We start from the raw sequence: 23,325 nt of genomic DNA on the forward strand, positions 1-23,325 counted from the left end.
GTGTTACACCTTTCATTCTACTGAGGAACTAAGCTTCAAAGGTTTCTAAGCTTACACAAGACACTTTGCTTGACAGAATCAAGATACAGCAAGAATTCCCACAAGATCTGAAGGAGTTACTCTCCCCAGGATAACACTGAGAGCCTGGGCACCAGGAGTACCATCTGGAAAGGAGGGGAAGTTTCTAAACAGGAATATTAAAAAAAAAATTTTTTTTTAACGTTTATTTATTTTTGACACAGAGAGAGACAGAGCATGGACGGGGGAGGGTCAGAGAGATGGAGACACAGAATCTGAGACAGGCTCCAGGCTTTGAGCTGTCAGCACAGAGCCTGACGGAGAGCTCGAACTCACGGACTGCGAGATCATGAACTGAGCCGAAGTCGGCTGCTTAACCGACTGAGCCACCCAGGCGCCCCTAAACAGGAGTATTTAAACTTTCAAAACAGAAAGAAAATTCTCCACTGAAATAAAAGGCTGGCCCTAGATGCATTAGTGAATTGCTATCATCTCAGGGATATACTCTCACACTGAGGAATAAATGCTGGGAAGATCCATGCAGAAACAGAATCAAATGTGTTAGCTTTGAGAAATGATTACCTTTAAAACACAGTATCTGTTTACAACAGTCACTCTCCAGGCAGGCTCTAAGTTAACAAGTTTATGGTCATACTTTCACAAAGAGAAATACATACATCTTTTTCCAATACATACATCATTTCCCTAAACTAGCTGTTCTAAAAACAGGCTCTGGGAACCAACATTGTGCTGCAAGGCTGGCCTATCCAAACTATTCCCTAACCTCCACCCAATTTATACTCTTCATCACTCTTAGCACTAGCTGGCATTCTGTTCATTTATTTGCTACCTGTTTTTTATGTCTCTCCTCATACCTCCATCTCCCATAAGCCCCATAAATTAAAAACCTCTTCTATTTTACCATCACTGTGTCCCTCAGCATGCAGAACAGAATGTACTTCCAGTGTTTGTTCACTTAGTCATAAAATTAACATGGGTCCCCTAGTTGATATAACATACTTTGGAATATTACATACATAAAAATATTTGTTATTTTGTTTCATGAATTTACTGTGTTTAGGAAAAGGAATGCCAACTTTCTATTTAAGTTTGGTTAGTTCTAATGGTATCAGCAAACACAGATGAGAAACATGAGATCTTCTAACCTGACAAAGAGAACGATGTGGTTCTCCCAAAGCAACTATGTATTATATCACTACCACGTCCATGTTATATAGCAGAAAATGCTAAATGTTCATGCTACAGGGTCGCCCCAAAATTCTTCACACACTTTCTCAATTATACTCCAGCTTAACCTGATTTGTAATCTTCTGCTCTGAAGAGCCACAAAACTTGTTCACTAAGCAAACTTTATTGAGGGGTCCACAGTGTGCTAGGTACTCTGCTAAGGGCCTATTTTTATATCACCATAAAAAAGCATAATCTTGGTTGTCAACCCGACTGGCAAGACAAACATGTAGATAACTGCCAGCAGAATGTGAATGGTACTAGAACAAGTACGTACAAAGCAGACCGAAGACACAAAGGAAGAAGCACTGCTTCTGAAGGGAGGTCAAGAAAGGCTCCTAGAAGAGGGGAAACTTTAAGTGGATGTTGAAAGAAATGCTATGGAAGGAGAGGTCAAGAAAGGCTCCTAGAAGAGGGGAAACTTTAAGTGGATGTTGAAAGAAATGCTATGGAAGGAGAGCAGCACACTCCACACAGCAGGATCAGCAGGGACAAACGTATGAAAGAGGAAAATAAACTCTACTGGACCCAGGGAACGGCAACTTTTAACCTAATATGGCTGGAGCTTAGAAGGTTCTGGCAGAAAAGGAAGGAAGAAGCCAAAGAGTTTGGTTTTGACCAGGTCATATAAACCCTTCAATGCCATGCAAGAGTGTAGAGTTCTTCCTGTTAGCACTAGGGGACCATTAAGTCCCTTTCAGCAGGAAAGACATGCAAGACTGTGTTTTACAAGGATGATCTTGGCATTAGTGTGAATAGACTAGAGGTGGAGACAGGGGGAAAACTAATGGCAGAGTCAGGTAGGAGGCTGCAGTTACAGGCCAGATAAGAGAGAATGAAGGCTCGATCTCAGCAATGACAATGGAATAGAAGGCACCAGATTACTTCCTGTGCAAAGGTCAATATGTAATTCATTTAAATTTTGCGAATCTATGAGGTACAAACCTAGGTCATACACTGGTTTGAACCCATACATGCCTGAACCCAGGCATTCTGGCTTCGACCGTTCTCTCTTTACCTTCACACTCTACATCCCAGAGTTTCTCAAATTTTAACGTGCATACAAATCTCTTGGTGATCTTATTAAAACGCAATTCAGCGGCACCTGGCTGGATCAGTTGGCAAAACATGCGACCCTTGATCTTGGGGTCATGAGTTCGAGCCCCACACTGGGGGTAGAGATTCACATAAAAAAATAAAATCTTTAAAAAATGCAATTCAGTGGGTCTGATGTAGGGCTTGAGATTCTGCATTTTTAAGAATTTCCCAGGTGATGTAGTGCTGCTGTTGTGATTATTCCTTGAGTACCTGGGTTTAGGGGGGCTCACGGACCTCAACAAGGAGGTTTAAGCTAGAGGTAAAGATTTGGGAATCATCACTCCATAGGTGGTCATTAAAGCCACATGCCTAGGCTGAAATGGAAGCTCAGAGAGAAGATGGGTCAAACATAACTCGGAGAGAATGCCACAGTGATTCAGTCAGATGAAAACAATCTACTGGCTTTGACAACTGAAGCTCATCTTTCCCACCTGAGATGGTGGGGTGAGAGCCTTGCTTATAGTGGACTGGGGAACAGAATGTTAGATGCACAGTAAGAGCTATGTATTTGGAGGGGTTTGGAAGAAAATAAAGACAGGCAGAGCTAGCTGAAGGGAAAGGCACAGGGACAAAAAAAAAAAAAAAGAGTTGTTCCTTTGTTTATATGATGATAGAAAACGGCAGTAGCTTTACAGGCATAGGAAGCATTTCAATTTCTTAGAATTGTTTAATCCTCTCAAATACTTATTCTTTCATCGTATTTATCAAGCACTTGCTGTATGCCAGAACTGTTTGGAGATCTTTGGACACATGAGGTAACAAAATCCACAAAGTTGCACGCTTTCATGGAGCTTACAGCTTTGTAGCTGAGGGCTGAGGACACGTTAATAATCAAAATAATTACATTGTATACAGTAGGTTAGGAGGATGTATTGTGGTAAACAAAGGACAAGGAGACCAGAGTAAGGGAAATCAGGAGTGCTGGTGAGAAGGTATGGGGGTGCCATCTCATTTGGGGGGGCCTCACTGAGCAGACGTAGAGAAGGGTAGTATGTTAGAGTAGGGGACAGCAGGTAGGCCACAGTGTCTGGGATGGAGGATAAAGAGGGAGATAGTAGAAGATAAAGGCAGAGATCTCAGCCAACCTATTAGATAGGACAGATTATTTAGAAAAGGAAACAAATATCAAACCTATCAGAATCAAACTATGATTAAATCAAATCCTGGTACCTTTATTATTTCTGGTGCAAGCTGGTGATTGCTATTATTATACATATCCTTCTTACTAATTAAAATAATAAAGTTTAATTTATCTAAGTAGGACTTACTCGAAGTCGTATGAGAGGCTTCTCTGGCTGTCGAGAGTTTCCCAGACGTTCTCGCTCAGCATTTTCAAGCATTTCTTTAATCTCAAAATAAAAATACTGTCATGACTTGGGGCAAAGGGACTACTGGCATCTAGCAGGTGGAGGTCAGAGATACTGCTGAAATCCCTACAGTGCAACCTCCCACAACAGAGAATTACTCAGTCTAAGATGTCTCGGCTGACAGACCTGACGTAGGCCTGACCAATCAATCTGTCTTCCACCTCCCAGGGACACATCCACGACCCGAGTCCAACGGAACCACTGGGAAAACCAAGCTCTTTCGGCTGTAGGCACATTGTGAGTCTGCGGGCCACCGCATGGACACACCCACCTCTTCAGAGTGAAGCGTAAGACAGCTACCTACAGAGGGGGTGTCATGGGACCAAACACGGAAGCAGACAGAAACTGCAGTCCTGATGGGAGTTTTTAGACTGAATCCTCCCGAATCCAGCATACTCTGCAGTTTTTCAGCTATGGCAGTTACATGCTGCCAGGAATGCTGTGCCACTGGGCGAGTTATTCCACCTAAAGTTCGGTTCCTCTTTCTATAAAATGCGGATGGCACAATCTACCCACCTACAGCATTGTTGAGTGGATTAAACAGAAAATGCTGTCACCAGTGCCCAGAATATATAAGCAGCCAATGAATACCAGTGATAATTGTAAGAACTCAGTACCCACAATTAATGTCATTAAGCTGTCAATTTACAGATTATTAAATGCATTCACACCACTTCTGCAGTGGCTCTAGAATGTCTCAGAGGTCCAGGGGTGGCAATCTGCTTGGTAGGTGAGGTATGGTACTTCTGCTGAAGCTACAAGGCACAGAGCAAACACACTTCAAGATTTCATTTGGGGTAGCTTTCAGGGTAGAATGAGATGAGATGAGATGCTAAGGCTCTCTTCATCCTCCATGGTCCCCGCCCCCCCCCCCCCCCCCCGCAATTCCCCAATCAAAGCCACTGCCTCCTGTCATAAATGAAATGCACAAGTTATCCAGTCAGAATTAAAAGAAAAAATTAAGTGTTTGTTTTTGAGGAGGAGGGATGGAACTGGGAGGGGGTTTAATTAAACAGAGTTTGTCCTACATGTAACAGTCTTCCATCTCAGAGACTAGAAAAAAAAAGTCCTTGATACAACTAAACTCATTCATGGAACAACAGTCGTCCCTTGCAGGCTTCCTGAGAATGTTACAAATATGGCGACTTCCCCATCTCCACTGAAGCATTTAATTAATTGTCAATAACCTTCAACCAAAGCACATCTCATTGACCTTTATCCAGAGAAATTACCTTCTCCAAACAGAAGCTTTGTATGGCCTGGGTTACTTTAGGATTATCTGGGTTAAAAATGTCTGGATGATCGGCCAGAACAATATCCTCCATAAAAAACTGCCGCACTGTGTGGAGAGGAATTTTCTGCATATTCATCTTCCTTCCCTTAACGCGCAGCAAACCAACATGCCTGAAGTGGGGAGGGAATCGAAAGCCTTGTCACGCTGTAAATTTTCTCAGGAAAATGTGCACATTAAAACTATCATATTTCTAAGTTTCTACAAAATATTTCTTTATAAAATCATACTCTTAAAAAAAATTTTTTTAGCAATTTAATCTTAATGCTGTTATCACAGGACAAATGCTAAACATCCCTCTTCCCCAGAATAAAATCCAGTCATCCCTCCTGTCTGAACAAATATAGTTTAGTGAGGGAAGACAGACAGACAGTAGATCAAACAAAATGTTACCAGGACTATGATAGTGGTATATATATGTATTACATCTGTGTATATAAGTACACATACATACATAAAATGAACTAGAAGTATGAAGAAAAAAACCCATATATCCTACTACCATATTCTTTAAACCTACTATTACCATCTTAACAATCAAAATCTGAGTGGATTCAAGTGGTGAAATCCATCATAAAAATTGGGCTTAATCAGTGTTAACTACTTTAGCATATAACTAAAGAACTAAAAGAAATGAGATGTGCTATAATATTCCACTTATAACCAAAAAAATCTTAATTAAATGGTGTTAGGTAAATTTGTTTACAAATGGACTTTGGGAAATTAGTAATCATCGTCATAGCACTTTAACTTGAAATTTAATTAGTAAAACTATTAGCCCTGAATATGCCTAATAAGCTGCAAAATCATTAACACCATTGGGAGGCTCTCCTGTTGAGCACAGCTTAAGAGCTGGGAAAACAGTAAGACTACACTGAATGGTGAATCTTTGTGAAGAAATCTATCATATAGAGAACCATCACTATCTTGAACCTATTAAATGATGATAGTATTATAGCAGGTATTTTTTTTATTTGAATTGATTTGGAAAATATAACCATTACTTACTTCTTTACAGCCTCTCCTGGGGAAAGAGAAGTAACCACTGAACTTCCAGGTTGTGATACATAAAAGAGCTGTTGTTCATTTTTGGTTGGAGCTATTTTACACTCATGTTCATGGCCCCAGATAACAAGATCAATGAAGTCATCCAAAAATTGTTCTGGAATGAAGTTAGTATTTCCGTGTTTACTCCTATACCAAGATTTTTAAAAATAAATAAATGTCCAGAGATACAGAGACACTTCACATTAAGTAAATCTACACAGATCTTTCTTTCTCCATTCATCAAAGCCCTGTTATGTCTCTTCTATGTGCCAAAAACTATTCAAGAGATTAGGGATGCAAACATAATACCTAATTCCTGCCCTCAAAAGGTTTACAAACTTGCAGGGCACAGACAAGTAGGCGCCACAAAAGAGAAAGGGTCAGTTCCACACTGAGAGGCAGATCACGAAAGGCTTTACAGAGGGAAAGTCAGAAAAGCATGAGCTCTCTCAATAATGAAAACGGTAAGTTGGTTTGATTATGTACATATGTAATCAGAAAATAAAGTGAATTAAATCTAAACTTTGTAAAATAAAAAACAAATCTCTAAAAATGTCCAGTCATTTTTTAGCATGTTTTGTTCACTCATAATAATGGGTGTAAGAAAGTTTGTCTTACTTAAGAGATGAATTTATAAATAACTTTCATAATAAATATTATTAAATGATATTGTATGAAGATTTTTGCAGACTCTGGTTTTATACCTAGATTAGTTGCCTTTATTAAGAGATATGTAAACACCCAAAGAGAGGAAAGACCAGAAGAAAGTTTTCCCAAATACTGACTTCATCATTGGGAATTTAAGTAAAAGTATTCAAATACTTCAACCCAGCATTCGCTTAAGGCAAATCGAAAACTTACTCATTCAACAAGTATTTACTGTGTGCCTACTACATGCCTAGTGTTCCAGACCTCTTCTAGATACCGAAGACAACAGCAGTGAACAAAGTCCTTGCGCTAGTGAAACAAGCAATAACATAGTATGTATGTGTATGTGCTTACGTACGCACGTATAATTTGTCAGGTAGTGCTAAGTGCTGTAAAGAAAAAGGGAAAAGTGACACACAACAGGAATGCTACTATGTGCAAGGTGGTCAGGACAAGCCACTTAGCCAGGTGACGCAAGGGCAGAGAACTGTGATGAGGGATCAAGTGTAAGAGGAATGAAAAAAAAACAAAACAAAACTGTAAGCGAGGGAAGAAAGCCCTCGGGAGAGGGCTGAGTCCTGGGCAGAAAGTCACAGAGCACATGACAGAGGTATCGAGGTGGGAATGTGTTCAGTGAGTTTAAGGACGGCAGGGAGGGGGGGGTGGCTGAGCAGAATGAAGAGCAGGAAGGGAAATCAGAGCAGCAGCAGGCTTGTATATCTAAGAATGGTTTTGTGTAAAAAACACATATCTAGGGAATATTATCACAGTTACTGAGGGAAATCAGGAAGGAAGGGAAAAGCAGGAAGGGAAATCAGAGCAGCAGCAGGCTTGTATATCTAAGAATGTTTTTGTGTCAAAAACACACATCTAGGGAACATTATCACAGTTACTGAAAAAACAAAGCATAACTCAAATATTGTATGATACAATCGTGCCTTCACAGAGCACCATCTCTTGCATGCAGAGGGAAGATTATGCCTGTGGGCTGACTCTGTGACTTCCATCTGACTTTTGACTTAGAAGTCGATCAAAACAGCCTTGTGGAAATATATAACATGACAAAGTGCTCTTCTGCTTTCCTTCTTTCGCAGCCAGAAAAACAAACAGGCCCAAGTATAGAAACAAATGGGAAATAAAGTCATGATCTCACAGTTGTGAGATTAAGCCCTGCGTCTGGCCTCATGCTGGGCTTGGAGCCTGCTTAAGATACTCTCTCAATTCCTCCCTGGCTTGCACGTGGACTAGTGCTCTCTAGAAAACAATGAAGTACTTAAGAATGCAGAGGGTGACAAATGCATCTAACAGTACTACAAAAGAATTGCACAGTTATGTTCAAGTGGGAGGGAGAAAAAGGAGCTGGCCTAAGTAACCTTGGAGGTGGTGTTTTCTTTGTGTCCCTAAAGTTTATTTTGAAAGAGAGACAGAGAGAAAGAACACTAGCAAGGGACGGACAGAGGATCCGAAGAGGGCTGTGTGCTGTCAGCAGAGAGCCTGATGTGGAGCTTAAACTTACAAACCAGGAGATCGTGACCTGAGCCAAAGTCAGACACTTAACTGACTGAGCCTCCCAGTTGCCCCTAGAGGTGGTGTTTTGACTAGATATAGTGAGGCTAAAAACAAAAATCACTTACATAAACACTGTATACTAGTTGGTAAATTTGTTTCTCACAGGGGTACAGGTCAGCAATTTTAAAAAATTACCTTATATGTCAACCAAGATTGAAAAAATAAGTAAATATACTTAAATATACTTAAAATATACTTAAAACCTGGATAAAATGATCCAGGTTTCTGTTAGAGAAAGAACTCCCAAATAAAAAAAGGGAGAAGACACTCCCTCTGCCCCTCTGCCCTGCTCCCACTCTCTCTCTAAAATAAAAAAGAAAAGAAAAGAAAAATTAAAAAAATGGGGCACCTGGGTGGCTCAGTCAGTTGATCATCTGACTCTTGATTTCAGCTCAGGTCTTGATCCCAGGGTTGTGGAACTGAGCCCCATTTCGGTGTCTGTGTTGGGCATGGAGTCTGCTTAAGATTCTCTCTCTCCCTCTACCCCTCTCCCCTGTTCAAACTCTCTCTCTCTCTAAAAGAAAAAGAAAAAAAAAAGAAAAGGGAGAAGACAAAAATGAACCCTATAGGGCTGGATTAGAGTAAGTATGAATTCATGCTTCTGTTTGTGTGTGTGTGTGTAACACATATGTCAATACACAAATATAGATGTGTATGCATGGGTTAGGACATATGCACATATTTCCTTAACTCTGATTACTGAGGGCTAAGACAGCCCCAGTAGCAGTAAGCACACCTAGTGGCCATATCTGGGTTTCTAAATACTCTTCTCCAATAAAAGCAATCAGTGCTCCTTGGAGAAGTGGTTGATTCCAGGGCCAGGGCAGAAAAACACAAGATGAGGCAGAAGCATCTTGTGGTAGTAAAAAATAAGTAAATGTACTTATTAGTTAAGGAAGTTTAAAGTTAAGGAAGTTAAGGAAGATTAAATAAATACATAAATGCATAAAGAAAGAAGAAGGCATGCTGAAAGGACACAGAATCTAATATAAAAAAACTCCCAATGGTCAAAGCTGGAAGAATTTGAGCAACAACAAAAAAAACTGGATAGTACTGGATTATAACTCAAAGGATAAAATAAATACCCTTGAGTCCATAACAACATAAATAAAAAAATGAATAAACGAGAGAGAAGCAACAAATTTTCCTTACAGAAGACTTTCAATGAATAAATGCAGACAGAATGAGGGGAATTAAAAAATAACACAACATCATAGTATGCATTGCTAGAAACAAGATTCACCAATGGATGCTAGAATTAGCGGGCAAAATTTTAAGGCAAAACAGGATATTCACACAGCCTCAAAGTATTTTTACCCAACTATTAATTACAGAATGGAAAATGGGACCTTGACAATGGTGAAACCTGGAGCAGACCACCTTCATCAAATGATCACTGTGAACGTCACCAGCAACTGGCCATTACCAACCCCAATGCTGCCATTCCATCTCACATTCTGATTGCAGCTCTTGGAATCAATCACTTAGGATTTCTCCTTCCGATTTTTCCCTACTTTGGGAAAGTAGAAAGCGCAGCAGAACTGGGAAACCCTAAGCAAGAGAAGGAGCACACTCCCAAGTGGTGCAAAGTTCTACGGAGACCACACTTACTACAGCTCTGGCCTGCTCCTCCTTCAAAGCTGTTTCTTTCAGAATGTACATAAGGCAACGCAAGGCTGCCTCCTAAAGCCCTCCTTTCACTGAGAACTTAGTGGGTTCAAGTGCCAGGGATCCTGCACTCAATAAATACCTGTTCAGTAAGTAATAAGTTACACAATCAGGCCCAAATCCCTTTGGATTCTTCCTTGATAACTTCTGAGGTCTGTCCCTTCCACATCATCTTCACGCCCATCACTACCATCATTTCACACTATTTTATCTGTGGTCACATAATAAGCCTTGCATCAAGTCTTCCTTCCTTTCCATCAATCCTGCACCCTACCAACAGATTAAACTTCTTCAAAATACTAGCAAAAGAAAACTGATCTAGCTATATTTAATATATTCCAGAAAAACACTTGCATACATGCACCAGGAGATGCATGTAAGAGTAGTCATAACAAAAAGGTTTAAGAAAGCAAGACTCTGGAAGTAACACAGAATATTCACTAACACGTGAAAAAGTAGAACTGTACATACCAGTGAAAATTAATTACACTTTTAAGCATCAAAATGGATGAATCTTAGTAATGTAATGTGTAACACACTAAGCCAGCTGCAAAATATACAGCAGGGCTCCAGTTACACCAAACCAAATAAAATACTCAGTGTGGACAGATATACACAATTAAACAATAAGGAAAAGCAATGGATTTGATTAAATACAAATTAAAAATAGTGCTTCCTTTTGGAGTATGTGGAAAGATACGGGGTCAGAGAAGGGCATGGGATAATGCACTGGTAGTGTTCTACTTGAATTTAAGATTATTTGATTTTATGGTTATTCTTGCACATGTCATATTCTTTACAGATAATATATATTGGAACCGATTTCACAATGCAGTCATACGAAGCACAGTTAAGTTCTGCATGATCCTTTAATGACAACTTTCAAAGAATAAGGAACATTTTATGGAAACTGGGAAGCTTGGAAACAGAGATTTAAGGAACCTCCATACTTGACTCAAAATTTTAAAAAGAAGTTTTTTTCAAAAAATTCGTTTACCTGTTCTGATGAATCACAAATAAGTTAAACCAAGAGTTCTCATCTTCTTTTGGTCTCAACATTGTTACCTTTTTATTGACAAACATTCGATAGAGCCTTTCATCTGGAATGGACCCTGAAATAGACGTTATTTTAATAACTGGTTTCTTACTTAGTTTTCAAAAAAGAATGTTTCACTTCTAAATTTTGTGCTTCTCTAAGTATTTCATGTTCTTATTAGAGATACATTTGAAATGTATCATTATTTACAAATGAGTATGTTCCAGGTTCTCACATGACAGCTGCTAAGAAGATACATGTATTAAAAACATGTTTCCCAGGGCGCTTGGGTGGCTCAGTCAGTGGGGCATCTGACTCTTGGTTTCGGCTCAGGTCATGGTTCATGAGTTCGAGCCCCACATCGGGCTCTCTGCTGTCAGCACAGAGCCCGCTTTCTCCCATGCTTTCTCTCTCTCTCTCAAAAATAAACAAACATTTTGGAGAAAAAAAAAAAATTTTTTTTTCCATGTCAGGCATACATACCTTCAAAATCTGGAAAATACAGAATAAAAATTTGAGTTTTCTATGCTTAAATTCTTACTAAAATTTCTAATAATATTGTTTTCCACTATCCCTTTATTATACATACTTTTGACCTAACATACACATTATAAAATACACACATTAAAAAGGATGAAATAAAAAAATAAATGCATTTAAAAATAATCTTATATATTGGGTTTTTTTAAACCTTAAAAAAAAAAATGTTTAGTTTTGAGACAGAGAGATAGAGAGTGAGCAGGGGAGGGGCAGAGAAAAACAGGGACAGAATCCACACTGTCGGTGCAGAGCCTGATGCGGGGCTCAAACTCATGAACTGTGAGATCATGACCTGAACCAAAATCAAGAATTAGACGTTTAACAGACTGAGCCACCGATGCCTAGTCCTTACCCAGCCCCCTTATAAATGGTTTTTAAATAAAGATATTATGCTTTTTAATAATATAATGACTTTTAAATAATTCTTCTTGTACCCTAAAGGATCACCTTAGTCTAATGGAAGCAGCCAAAAAAAACCAAGTAAACACACAAATTATACTTTTAAATACTGTAAAAGGGACAAAAGATGCTAAGTGGCGAGTATCAGTGAGGGGACAAGTTGCTGCTTTATGCAGTCATTAGGGAAGGCCTTGGAAGAAAATCCAACAATGCAGAAATGTAAGAACTAGAAGTCTAGCTTCTTAAAGAGAATTTCTAGAGTGTGACCAATGGAACAGATGGTGCAATGTAGAACATATAAACTGGAAACAAAAAAGTCAAGGCATACAAAGCCCAAGGCATCAGAAGGTTGACTGATCTACTTAGGTGTTGAAGCTCTGAGAACACAGACACAATGTGAAGGTAAGTAGGTGAAAAATTTGAGGGAAAGGACAGGGCAGTCTAGCCAGCTGGCAATTAGCTTCAAGGGGGCAGGGTGTCTGCAGATAGGAAAGAAATGGCAAGCAGGGAGAAGGGAGAACAGTGATCCCTCACACTCCACCCTAAGACCTGTAAGAAGCCTGTGAGAAGTGAGTGGGAAGCAGAGACTTGGGGACTAGTTTCCTATAAGTCGGAGTGGAGGTAACATGCAGAGAAGAAACTGATGATAGGAGGGAATTTGCTAACTATAGAGTTCTAGTGTGTAGAGAGAAGAATTGGGGTGTGTGTGTGTGTGTGTGTGTGTGTGTGTGTGTATGTGTGTGTAGTCCAGTTAAGAAGAGAACAGGATGGAATGAGACTCTGGGAGAAAATGGAGACTGAGGGATATTCCAGGGGGTGCCTGAGGCATAACAGGATCTTAGTCTGAAAGTAGGAGGATCAATGATTTTCTGCAGATATGACCCCTAACACTGCAGTGATTAAAATACCTGTTAGTAGCTTTTTAAAAAGTGTATTTCACTTCCTGCTCTATCACCTGGGAAATCAGACATAACACTTTGATCTCATTTTCCATCTCTCTACAGATAACCATGATGCTTTTCTACTTTTTAGAAATTATGAAAACTGGACAAAGACTGTAAGCGCCCTGGAGAAAGTATTTAAATAAACCATCCATCATAATTATACTTTTAAAAACATATTCGAAGAGAATTAAGTAGGGGTGCCTGGGTGGTGCAGTTGGTTAAGCGTCCGACTTCAGCCAGGTCACGATCTCGCGGTCCGTGAGTTCGGGCCCCGCGTCAGGCTCTGGGCTGATGGCTCAGAGCCTGGAGCCTGTTTCCGATTCTGTGTCTCCCTCTCTCTCTGCCCCTCCCCCATTCATGCTCTGTCTCTCTCTGTCCCAAAAATAAATAAAACGTTGAAAAAAAATTAAAAAAAAAAAAAAGAAGAAGAGAATTAAGTAAATAAGGTCTTCTAAGGCTTCTATTATACTAAAATCACTCAAAAAATAATAAAAACTATGCAAAGGTTACAGTGTGAAATTTCTCATTTCTCTCAGGGTACTACTTTAAGGTTGATTTAACATAGAATATAATTTTTATAACTCTATACATAATAAAACTACTAAAGCTATTGCATTCATAAAACAACATATCAACCTGAACTTAATCCAAGGAAGACTCAACAAATAGACTTTGAATGCAGTCTAAAAATATTCTTTGATCTTTTGTTCATATGGCTACAAGCCTAGCAAAAAGGCTTTTTTTTTTTTTTTTACCTACTGGACACTAAATAAATTGAGGACAGTCAAGTTAATAAAGCAAATTTTCTGAGCATTATAGATGACAGATCTGAACTAGCACTGTCTAACAAAAACATAATGTGAGCCACTAAAGCAGGCCAAATACAGAATTTAAAATTTTCTAGTAACCACATTAAAACAAGTAAAAAGAGACAGGTAAAATTAATTTTAATGTATTTTATTTAACCTAGTATATTAATAAGGTACTTTACTTTTTTTTCTAAGTCTTTGAAATCTGATGTGATTTTTGTATTTATAGTATACCTCAACGCAGACCAGCCCCATTTCAAGTGCTCCATATCTACCTGAGGCTGGTACTTACTGTACTAGACAGCGAAGCTTCAGACATTTCAAAGACTTCCAAGATACCAAAATGCAGTTTTTCTTTTTCTTAATGTTTATTTATTTTTGAGAGACAGAGAATGAGCATGAGGGGAGAGAGGCAGAGAGAAGGAGACCGAGGATCAAAGCAGGCTCTGCACTCACAGCTTTGGTGGGGCTCGAATTCATGAACTGTGAGATCATGACCTGAGCCAAAATCAAGAGTCGGCCACTTAAACAAATGAGCTACCCAGGCACCCCTAAAATGCAGTTTTTCTAATTACTCTACAATTCTAACATTCAGGATTCTATATCTGAGTCTAAAAGAAAGAAAAAATAAACAATAGATAGTAAAAGAAAACATTTTTTTAAATCAAAACCTCCAATGAAAGAAGTATCAAGGGCTAATGGTGTTACTAAACACTAAAAAATTCTACTAAAACCTTCTATCGTTTTTTATGGTCACACATAAGGAATAATTAGATTTGCCTCACTCTTTCCCAAACAGCAAGAAAATTCATTCCAGAATGTGATTTCCCAGTTGCTTAAACAATTATGTATTGTCATAAACAGTAAAATAAAACCATCTTACCTAAGCCATATAAAGCAATTTTGGAGCTTCCTTTTTGGAGCAAAACTGGACTAATGTCTATCTTCTCCACAGACACTGAACGTCCAAAGTGATTTACAAATCCAGCACAGCTTAGTATGTCCAGGGCACACAGGGCATCTGCCTACGTAGAATGTTTTCAAAGAATATTAATGTATATATCTAAAAATAAGTAATCTCCATCATATTACCTATTAAAAGTATATTCCATATACCACTTACTAAGACATAGATCAGGACAGTGTCTTCTCAAAATAAAATTACAATAGTGAAAGTATTTGCTATGTTTCTTCAATTACAAATGACCTACTGCACCTGGAACCACATGCTAAATGACACGTTAACATTTCATCAAAACTTAGGATGTCCCGGCCACCAAAAAATAAAAACCAGCCATGAAATGAGTGCTTTGTAATATTAAGCTGACCTCTTAAGCCATGGGGGGAAGAAAACTAGGTAAGTAGTGATTTATGGTGTTCATGATCAGATAAAACAAAAAGATATTTCAAGTGTAGGACCTCTGTAAGGTCCTTCCATATCAAACAGGTAATAAGACGATCTAATTTAGATTTAGAACTGTCCATGAAAAATCGTTTTCTACAGGTGAAATTTTGAAATGAGAGACACAAAAGCACCAGGTAAACTGTAAAGCTTCATACAAATGTTAGGTATTTATCCTTACTTCGAGTTACTTATTGTCAACCTCAGCACTAATGAAATAAAAGCACACCTCACACACCAACTATTATTACAGATTTTTAAAAATTATCTAAAAAGCAATATAAAAGACTATGTGAATGATACAAAGTCAACTTGACTGTCTGAGCCAACTGACGAAAAATTTCTGGAAAGGACAAGAATGCCTTCCACAAACTAAAGTGACAACAAACTGTAAGAACCCAGTAAGTACCCCTGTGGGATCATCATGATTGCCATGAATACTGAACACTGGAATCGAAATGTTGAGATTGTCATCTTGGTAGTTCACCCACGGAAACCTTAAAAAAACGACAACAAAAACACAAAGTTAATGTTTCCATAAAAGACAAAAGCTATTTTCCACAATACCCTCCTTTAAAAAATTAATACAATTTATGGGCAAACTGGATAAGTTGGCAGAAGACCACTAATTTGGAGCTTTAAAGAAATACAATGACAGGCAACAATTCATTCCAAGTTTGAAGTGCTTCAAAGTACTATACTTTAAAGAAAACACTGTAGTATATGGTGCTTGTGAATTGTACGAAAGAGGATATCGACTAATGGCAAGTAAAGAGGCTTTCAAATTTTTAAAGGCCTTTGTATAAGAAGAGAGAGGGGAGGAAACACATCCATTTTGGAATCCAAGATTCAAAATTCCAGCTCTATCACTTACTACTTGTGCAATTTAAGTCTCCCACCCACGGGGCTCCTGGATGGCTCGGCTGGTTGAATGTCTGACTCTTGGTTTTGGCTCAGGTCATGATCTGTTTGTGATTTTGAGCCCGCATCAGGCTCTGCTCTGACAGTGTGGAGCCCATTTGTGATTTTCTCTCTCTCTCTCTGCCCCTCCCCTGCTCTCAAAAAACAAAAACCAAAAACAAAAAAAGTGTCCCACCCACTCCTGCCCCTGGAGTCAGCCAGCTCCTCCTCTCAGAGGCAGATTCCATTAGAAACTTCATAGTGTATCTCTGCAAAAATATCTTATACCTTCATAGCAAATAAATGGCATCTTCTCCCTTCTTATACAAATAGTAGTGTAATACAGATTTCTGCACCCTGCTTTTTCATTTAATGTTTTAGAAATCATTCTACATCAGTACATAAAGAGCTTCCTTGTGCATTCTCTGGTGGGACAGTACACCATCGAATGGGCTATCAGAATGTGTTTAAGTAGTTACCTACCAATGGACATTTAGACCATTTCCAGTGTTTTTGCTTTACAAATAATGCCACAGTGAGTACTCTTGTACCAAGTTGCCCTTGTGCAAATATAAGAAAATATCCAGAAGGGTATTTAGTTAAAGGACAAGAATATATATGGGGCGCCTGGGTGGCTCAGTCGGTTGAGCGTCCGACTTCAGCTCAGGTCACGATCTCACGGTTCGTGAGTTTGAGCCCCGCGTCAGGCTCTGGGCTGATGGCTCAGAGCCTGGAGCCTGCTTCCGATTCTGTGTCTCCCTCTCTCTCTGCCCCTCCCCCATTCATGCTCTGTCTCTCTCTCTCTCAAAAATAAATAAACATTAAAAAAAAAATTGAAAAAAAAGGACAAGAATGAATTTGTAAATTTGGAAATACTTCCAATTTCTGTCTATAGAAGTTGGACAAATTTACACACAATACAACAGCAATGCATGAGAGACAACTTTTCCCTTTATTCCATCAACATAAGCTATCAAGCTTTTAAATCTATGCCAGCAGTTGGGGTGCCTGGGTGGCTCAGTCGGTTGTGTCCGACTTTGGCTCAGGTCATGATCTTGCGGCTCATGGGTATGAGCCCGCATCGGGCTCTGTGAGGAGACTGAGAGCCTGGAGCCTGGCTTCGGATTTTGTCTCCCTCTCTCTCTGCCCCCGCCCCCCTTCTCGTGCTGCTCACTCTCTCTCTCTCTCTCAAAAATTAAAATAAACTTAAAAAGAAAATAAACCTATGCCAAGGGTTCTAAACCCTAGCGGTATGTTAGAATTATCTAGGAATCTTTTAAGATCTATCAATGCCCATGACACAGAGAGTAACTGGCCTACAGATTGTCATCATTTTTTTTTTTTTGAAAGATTTCTAGGTAACTACAATGTGCCCCTGGAATTGAGAATCACTGATCTATGCCAATCTGACAAGAGAAAAATATCTCAGTAGAGCTTAACTTAGTATCTTTCTTATGGACTCCATTTTGTATTTTTCATATTCTTTTAATATGTCCAAGTGTCACTTTTTCTGTGAACTATGTATTTTTCACATATGTTTTTATTAACTCTTGGATTTTTTAATGGGCTCAAAAGAACTATTTATCTATTGGGGAAATTAGACCTTAATTTGCAATCCATTGCAAATATTCTCCCTACCTTAACTCTCACTGACTTTTGACTCTGTTCTAGGCGGTATTTGCCCTGCAGAAATTTACTTTTACAAAGACTAACATCAATTTTACTTTTATGGCTTCTCAGCTTGTATCATACACAGAAAAGCCTTTCCCATATCTACATTTTTAAAAAATGTCTAATAGTTTCTTCTAGTACACTTATTGAATAATCCATACTTTCCCTAGAGAGATGACACCACCTTCTCCAAATATTAAATTCCTACATGTACGGAGTCTATTTCTGGATCTCTTTACTCTTTCACTTACCTGCTTACCAATTCATAAGTCATATTACATTTTTAGTTATTGAGGCATTATATTTTTTCTAACTTTATTATGAAATAATTGACATAGAGCATTGTAGAACTTTAAGCTATACAATGTATTATTTGAACACATATATTGCAAAATAACTGCTACAACTTGGCTAACACTTGCATCACACCCATTTTTTTTGTGTGTGTGACAAGATTATTTGAAATGTACTCACAGAAACTTTCAAGTATAAAATAAAATATTACCAACTATAAGCACTATGCTGTAAATCAGATCCTTAGAACTTACTCATCTTGTAACTACAACTTAATACTCTGATCAACATCTACCCTTCCCTCAAGTCCTGGACCTGGATAACTACCATTTTACACTGTTCCCAAGTTCAGTTTTGTTAGATTTTACATGCTAAGTGATGTTACACAGTATTTTTCTTTGTCTGACTTATTTAATAGCGTAATGCCCTCAAGCTCCATCCATGCTGCAAATGGCAAGATGTTCTTTTTCATGGTTGAATAGTATTTCATATTCATATTACACACCACATCATCTTAATCCATCTTTACCCATTCATCCACGGAGAGGCACTTAGGTTGTTTCTGTATCTTGGCTGTTGTGAATAACGCTACAACGAACTCGGGAATGCAGATTACCTCTCTGAGAGCCTGTTCTTCATTTCGTTTCGATGCATATCCAGAAGGATTGCTTAATCGTATGGTAGTTCTATTTTTTTTTTTAACTTTTTGAGGCTCCTCTATACTGCTTTCTATAGTGGCTAAGTCAGTTTACATTCCCACCAGCAGTGTATACAAGGGTTCCCTTTTCTCCACATCCTCCTCAACATTTGTTCTTATTTTTTTGTTCTTATTTTTTGATGATAGCCATGTGTGAGGTGATATCTCATTGTGGTTTTAATTTGCATTTCCCTGATGACTAGTGACTTTGAGCACCTTTTCATATACCTGTTGGGTCATTTGTATGTCTTCAGAAAAATGTCTTTGGTTTCTTTGCTTATTTTTAATTGGATTGGATTTTTGGTCTTCTTTTGTTTTTGTTTTTGCGATTGAGTTATAGTTCTTTACATATTTTAGATGTTAACATCTCATCAGATTTATGACTTAGAAATATTTTCTCCCATCCCGCAGGTTCCCTTTTTATTCTGTTGATGGTTGCCTTCACTATGCAGCAGCTTTTTAATTTGACATAGTTCCACTTGTTTATTTTTCCTTTTGTTTTCAAATCCAAAAAAAAAAAAAAACTGCCAAGAATGATGTCAAGGAGCTTACTCCCCACGCTTTCTTCTAGAAGTTATACAATTTCAGGTCTCACATTCAAGTCTTTAATCCATTTTGAGTTGATTTTTGTGTATGGTATAAAGGGGACAGCTTCATTCTTTCGTATGTGGCTGTCCAGTTTTCCCCGTACCATTTATTGAAGAGACTCTTCTTTCCCCCATTGTATATTCTTGGCTCCTTTGTCATAAATTGACCAAACATACATGGGTTTATTTCTGTACTCTCTATTCTGTTCTACTAACCTAGATGTCTTATTTTTATGCCCAAACCACATTGTTTTCATTACTACAGTTTTGTAACATAGTTTGAAATCAGCAAGGGTGATGCTTCCACCTTTGTCTTTCTTCTTAAGACTGCTTTGGATATTTTGGGTCTTGTGGTTCCATACAAATTTTAGGATTGTTTTTTCTATTTCTATGAAAAAAAAAAAACGTTAGAATTTTGGTAGGAGTTACACTGAATCTATAGATCACTTTGGGTAATAGGGACAGCTTAACAATATTCATTCTTCTTATCCACCAGCACAGAATATCTCTCCATTTTTTGTGTCTTGAGTTTCCTTCACCAATGTCTTATAGTTCAGTGTATAGCTCTTCTGCCTCCTTGATTAAATTTATTCCTAAGTATTTTACTCTTTTTCTTTTCCTATTCTTCTTTTCTTAGTTTCTCTTTCTGATAGCTTATTGTTAGTATATAGAAATGCAATTGATTTCTGTCTCCCGATTTTGTACCCTGGGCCTTTATTGAATTCATTTATTAGTTCTAATAGTTTTTTGGGGGAGTCTTTCACATTTTCTACATATAACATTATCATCTGCAATTAGAGACAACTTCACTTCCTTCTTTCTGATTTGGATATCTTTTATTTCTTTTTCTTGCCCAGCTGCTCAAGCTAAGACTTCTAATATGATGTTGAATAGGAATGGTGAGAGTGGGAATCTTTGCCTTATTCCGAATCTTACAAGAAAAGTTTTCAGCTTTTCACCACTGGGTATGATGTTAGCTGTGGGTTGGGTCATATACGGCTTTTATTACATTGAGGTATGTTCCCTCTATGCCCACTTTGTTGGGGGAGTTTTTAATCATAAAAGGATGCTAAATTTTGTCAAATGCTTTTTCTGCATCTATTCAGATGATAATATAATTTTCATCCCTCATTTTGTTAATGTGGCTTAATATACTTTAATATGTAATAGGGCTAGTCATTATTTAGCGGTTTTCTCTTTCAGACTTTTCCTACCTTTTCTTTTGTCTATTTTTCTATGTGAACTAGTAAACTAGAAGGGGAAATTATTCAGAATGCAGCACAAAGAGATAAAGTAATGCGCAACATAACAAAAACAGTAAGAGATATAAATAATATTCAGAAAGAGAAAGAATAGGCAACAATGTTTGAAAATGTAATGGTTAAGAACTTCCTAAAATTACTGAAAAAAATAATTCTTAGATTGAAATGCATGAGGATACCCAAGCAGAACAATTAGAACTAAATCCACAACTAAATATGTCCTAGTAAGACTGTGAAATGCTAAGGACAATGAGAAAATTTAATAGTTACCTGAGAATTTTCTTTCTGCCAGTTGCTATTCTAAGCAATTTTCTTATTAACTCCACTACTCACAACAACTCTGTAAGATCATCACTATATAAAAGTAAGGTAAAGTAGAGCCAAGACATGAATTCACATGGTCTGGTACCAGAATCCACGCTTTTAATCACTATATTACACTGTTTTTCCAGCAACTACAGTGACAGCAGACTTCTCAACAGCAACCAAAAAATAAGAGTTTACTACTCACTGACACTCAATGAAAAAACTACTGAAAACAGTACTTTAGAAAGAAGAAAATGGAATCCATAGGGAAAAAAATGAAATGCAAGAAGCAACAACAGTGAGCAAAGAAACAGGTAAAGAGGTCTGCAAAGGTGACGGGAGCAGTTTAAAAATAAGATGAGAGAAAGAAGAAAACGCTAATGTTCTGGATCTGAATAGGAGACAGGTAAAGATACTGAACAGATTTCTTAAAAACAACGACATATGTTGTTAAAAACCATAGGTACTTTTAAAATCCAATTCTACACTCTGCCAAACTATCAACCCAGAGCAAAGTTAAATACAGCCATTTTCTCACATACAAAAATCTCTAAAAATTTACCTCCCAACATGAACTCATTTGAAAAAATTATAGATAGTTAGGGGTGCCTGGGTGGCTCAGTCGGTTGAGCGTCCAACTTCGGCTCAGGTCATGATTTCAGACTCATAAGTTCAAGCCCCGTGTCGGGTTCTGCGCTGATAACTCAGAGCCTGGAGCCTTCTTCGGATTCTGTTTCCCTCTCTCTCTGCCCCTCCCCCACTTGCTTGCTTGCTTGCGCGCACGCGCGCGCACTCTCTCTCAAAATAAACAAACATGATAAAAAGAGAAAGAAAAAATACAGATAGTTAAATAGATAAAAAAACAAACCCAGATAGGTCCATTTTAATAGATTAGTATACATGCATCTGTTTCTTAGCTCTGGGCACTGAGAGACCCTAGAAGCAGTGACAAGGTGACAGCAATGTGCAAGCCTAGCATCTAGGTTTGGTCTTTCAAATACCTTTTCCAAAGGAACCAGGACTCCTTGAAGAAATGGATGAGTCTAAAGCTAGGGAAGGGAAAATAATTCATCTGGAGCATCTTCTAATGCCAAAAAATAGGAAATGGAGGGGAAAATGAGGGTAAGTCAAAAGGAGAGAGGAGCCAATCTGAAAAAGTACCCAATGGCTAACCTTCGTACAAATCATCTGAGCAACAAAACAGATTACAATTGCATTAAATTACAACACAAAGGGAAAAAATGAGTTCATACTGATATAGACAATTGAAGAAGTTCCTTCTGATAGCTGAGTCAATAAATTAACAAGTGGGGGACAAGGGACAAATCTTCCTTACAGAAGAATTTTAATTAATAAATGCAGAAAAATGTGGGAAATGGAAAATCAGCATTAGAACACCACGGTTAAAATTGCTATAGGCAAGAGCCACTGACGAATGTTAAAATTAGTGGACAAACTTTAAGGCGACACAGAATAAATAGGTACACAGCCTCAAATATCTCCCCCAAAATACTTACTAATGACTACAGTAGTTTTAATATGCCCATCTCCTTTGATACTCTTTCCTCTCTACAGGAAGTGACACTTAAATCCCTCTGAGTGTGGGCTAGACTTAGCAACTCACTTCTAATGAAGAGTGGATGAAAAGGGAAAAATCCTAACTTGACAGCAGAGAAACCTGGCAGGCACCACCTTAACCAAGAGATTAAGGTTATCCTCACCAGTAATTAGCCAACTTGATAGCATGTACTCCAGATATGCTATGAGAGAGCACTTCACCTCTGTGGAATATTCTTTCCTGAAAACCCTTAATCCTGGTCTAATCACAAGAAAAACCCAAATTGAGGGACAATCTACAAAATGACTGACCAGTATACTTCAGAAGTACCATGGAAATGAAAGGTAAGAAAAGACGGAAAAGCTGGCACAGTGTGAGGAAACTGAGAGAACATTTCAACTACATGTAGTACGGTATCCTGTGCAATGCTTAAGAAAAACCACGAGACTATCTTTACAACATGGGGTTCTAGGTGACTATCATCAGTCAGTCCCCAAAGTATGAATATTAAGGAAAAAGAATGATACTACATCGAAATTAAGTACTGTATTTGTCAACAAAAGTCTCCATAAAAAAAGTCAAAAGATTGGCACAAAAACAGACACATAGACCAATGGAATAGAATAGAAACCCCAGAACTAGACCCACAAACGTATGGCCAACTCATCTTTGACAAAGCAGGAAAGAACATCCAATGGAAAAAAGACAGTCTCTTTAACAAATGGTGCTGGGAGAACTGGACAGCAACATGCAGAAGGTTGAAACTAGACCACTTTCTGACACCATTCACAAAAATAAACTCAAAATGGATAAAGGACCTGAATGTGAGACAGGAAACCATCAAAACCTTAGAGGAGAAAGCAGGAAAAGACCTCTCTGACCTCAGCCGTAGCAATCTCTTACTCGACACATCCCCAAAGGCAAGGGAATTAAAAGCAAAAGTGAATTACTGGGACCTTATGAAGA

General features: G+C 38.2%; 1 protein-coding gene across 7 annotated transcripts in view; it reads right to left on the reverse strand.

The window, feature by feature from the left end:
* MRE11 (MRE11 double strand break repair nuclease) overlaps positions 1-23,325 on the reverse strand; it is a 77,275-nt gene that overhangs the window by 44,134 nt on the left and 9,816 nt on the right. For all 7 annotated transcript variants that reach the window (XM_086678585.1, XM_086678583.1, XM_086678582.1 and 4 more), the window contains 6 exons: positions 15,494-15,581; positions 14,566-14,707; positions 10,952-11,066; positions 6,031-6,216; positions 4,964-5,135; positions 3,633-3,713 (listed from right to left, as the gene is read on the reverse strand). In XM_086678585.1, coding sequence (XP_086534711.1) covers positions 3,633-3,713; positions 4,964-5,135; positions 6,031-6,216; positions 10,952-11,066; positions 14,566-14,707; positions 15,494-15,581 — 784 coding nt within the window. The remainder of the gene's footprint in view (positions 1-3,632; positions 3,714-4,963; positions 5,136-6,030; positions 6,217-10,951; positions 11,067-14,565; positions 14,708-15,493; positions 15,582-23,325) is intronic.

Source organism: Puma concolor, chromosome D1, assembly GCF_028749965.1.
Source record: "Puma concolor isolate L17-30 chromosome D1, mPumCon1.1.hap2, whole genome shotgun sequence".
Taxonomy (NCBI): domain Eukaryota; kingdom Metazoa; phylum Chordata; class Mammalia; order Carnivora; family Felidae; genus Puma; species Puma concolor.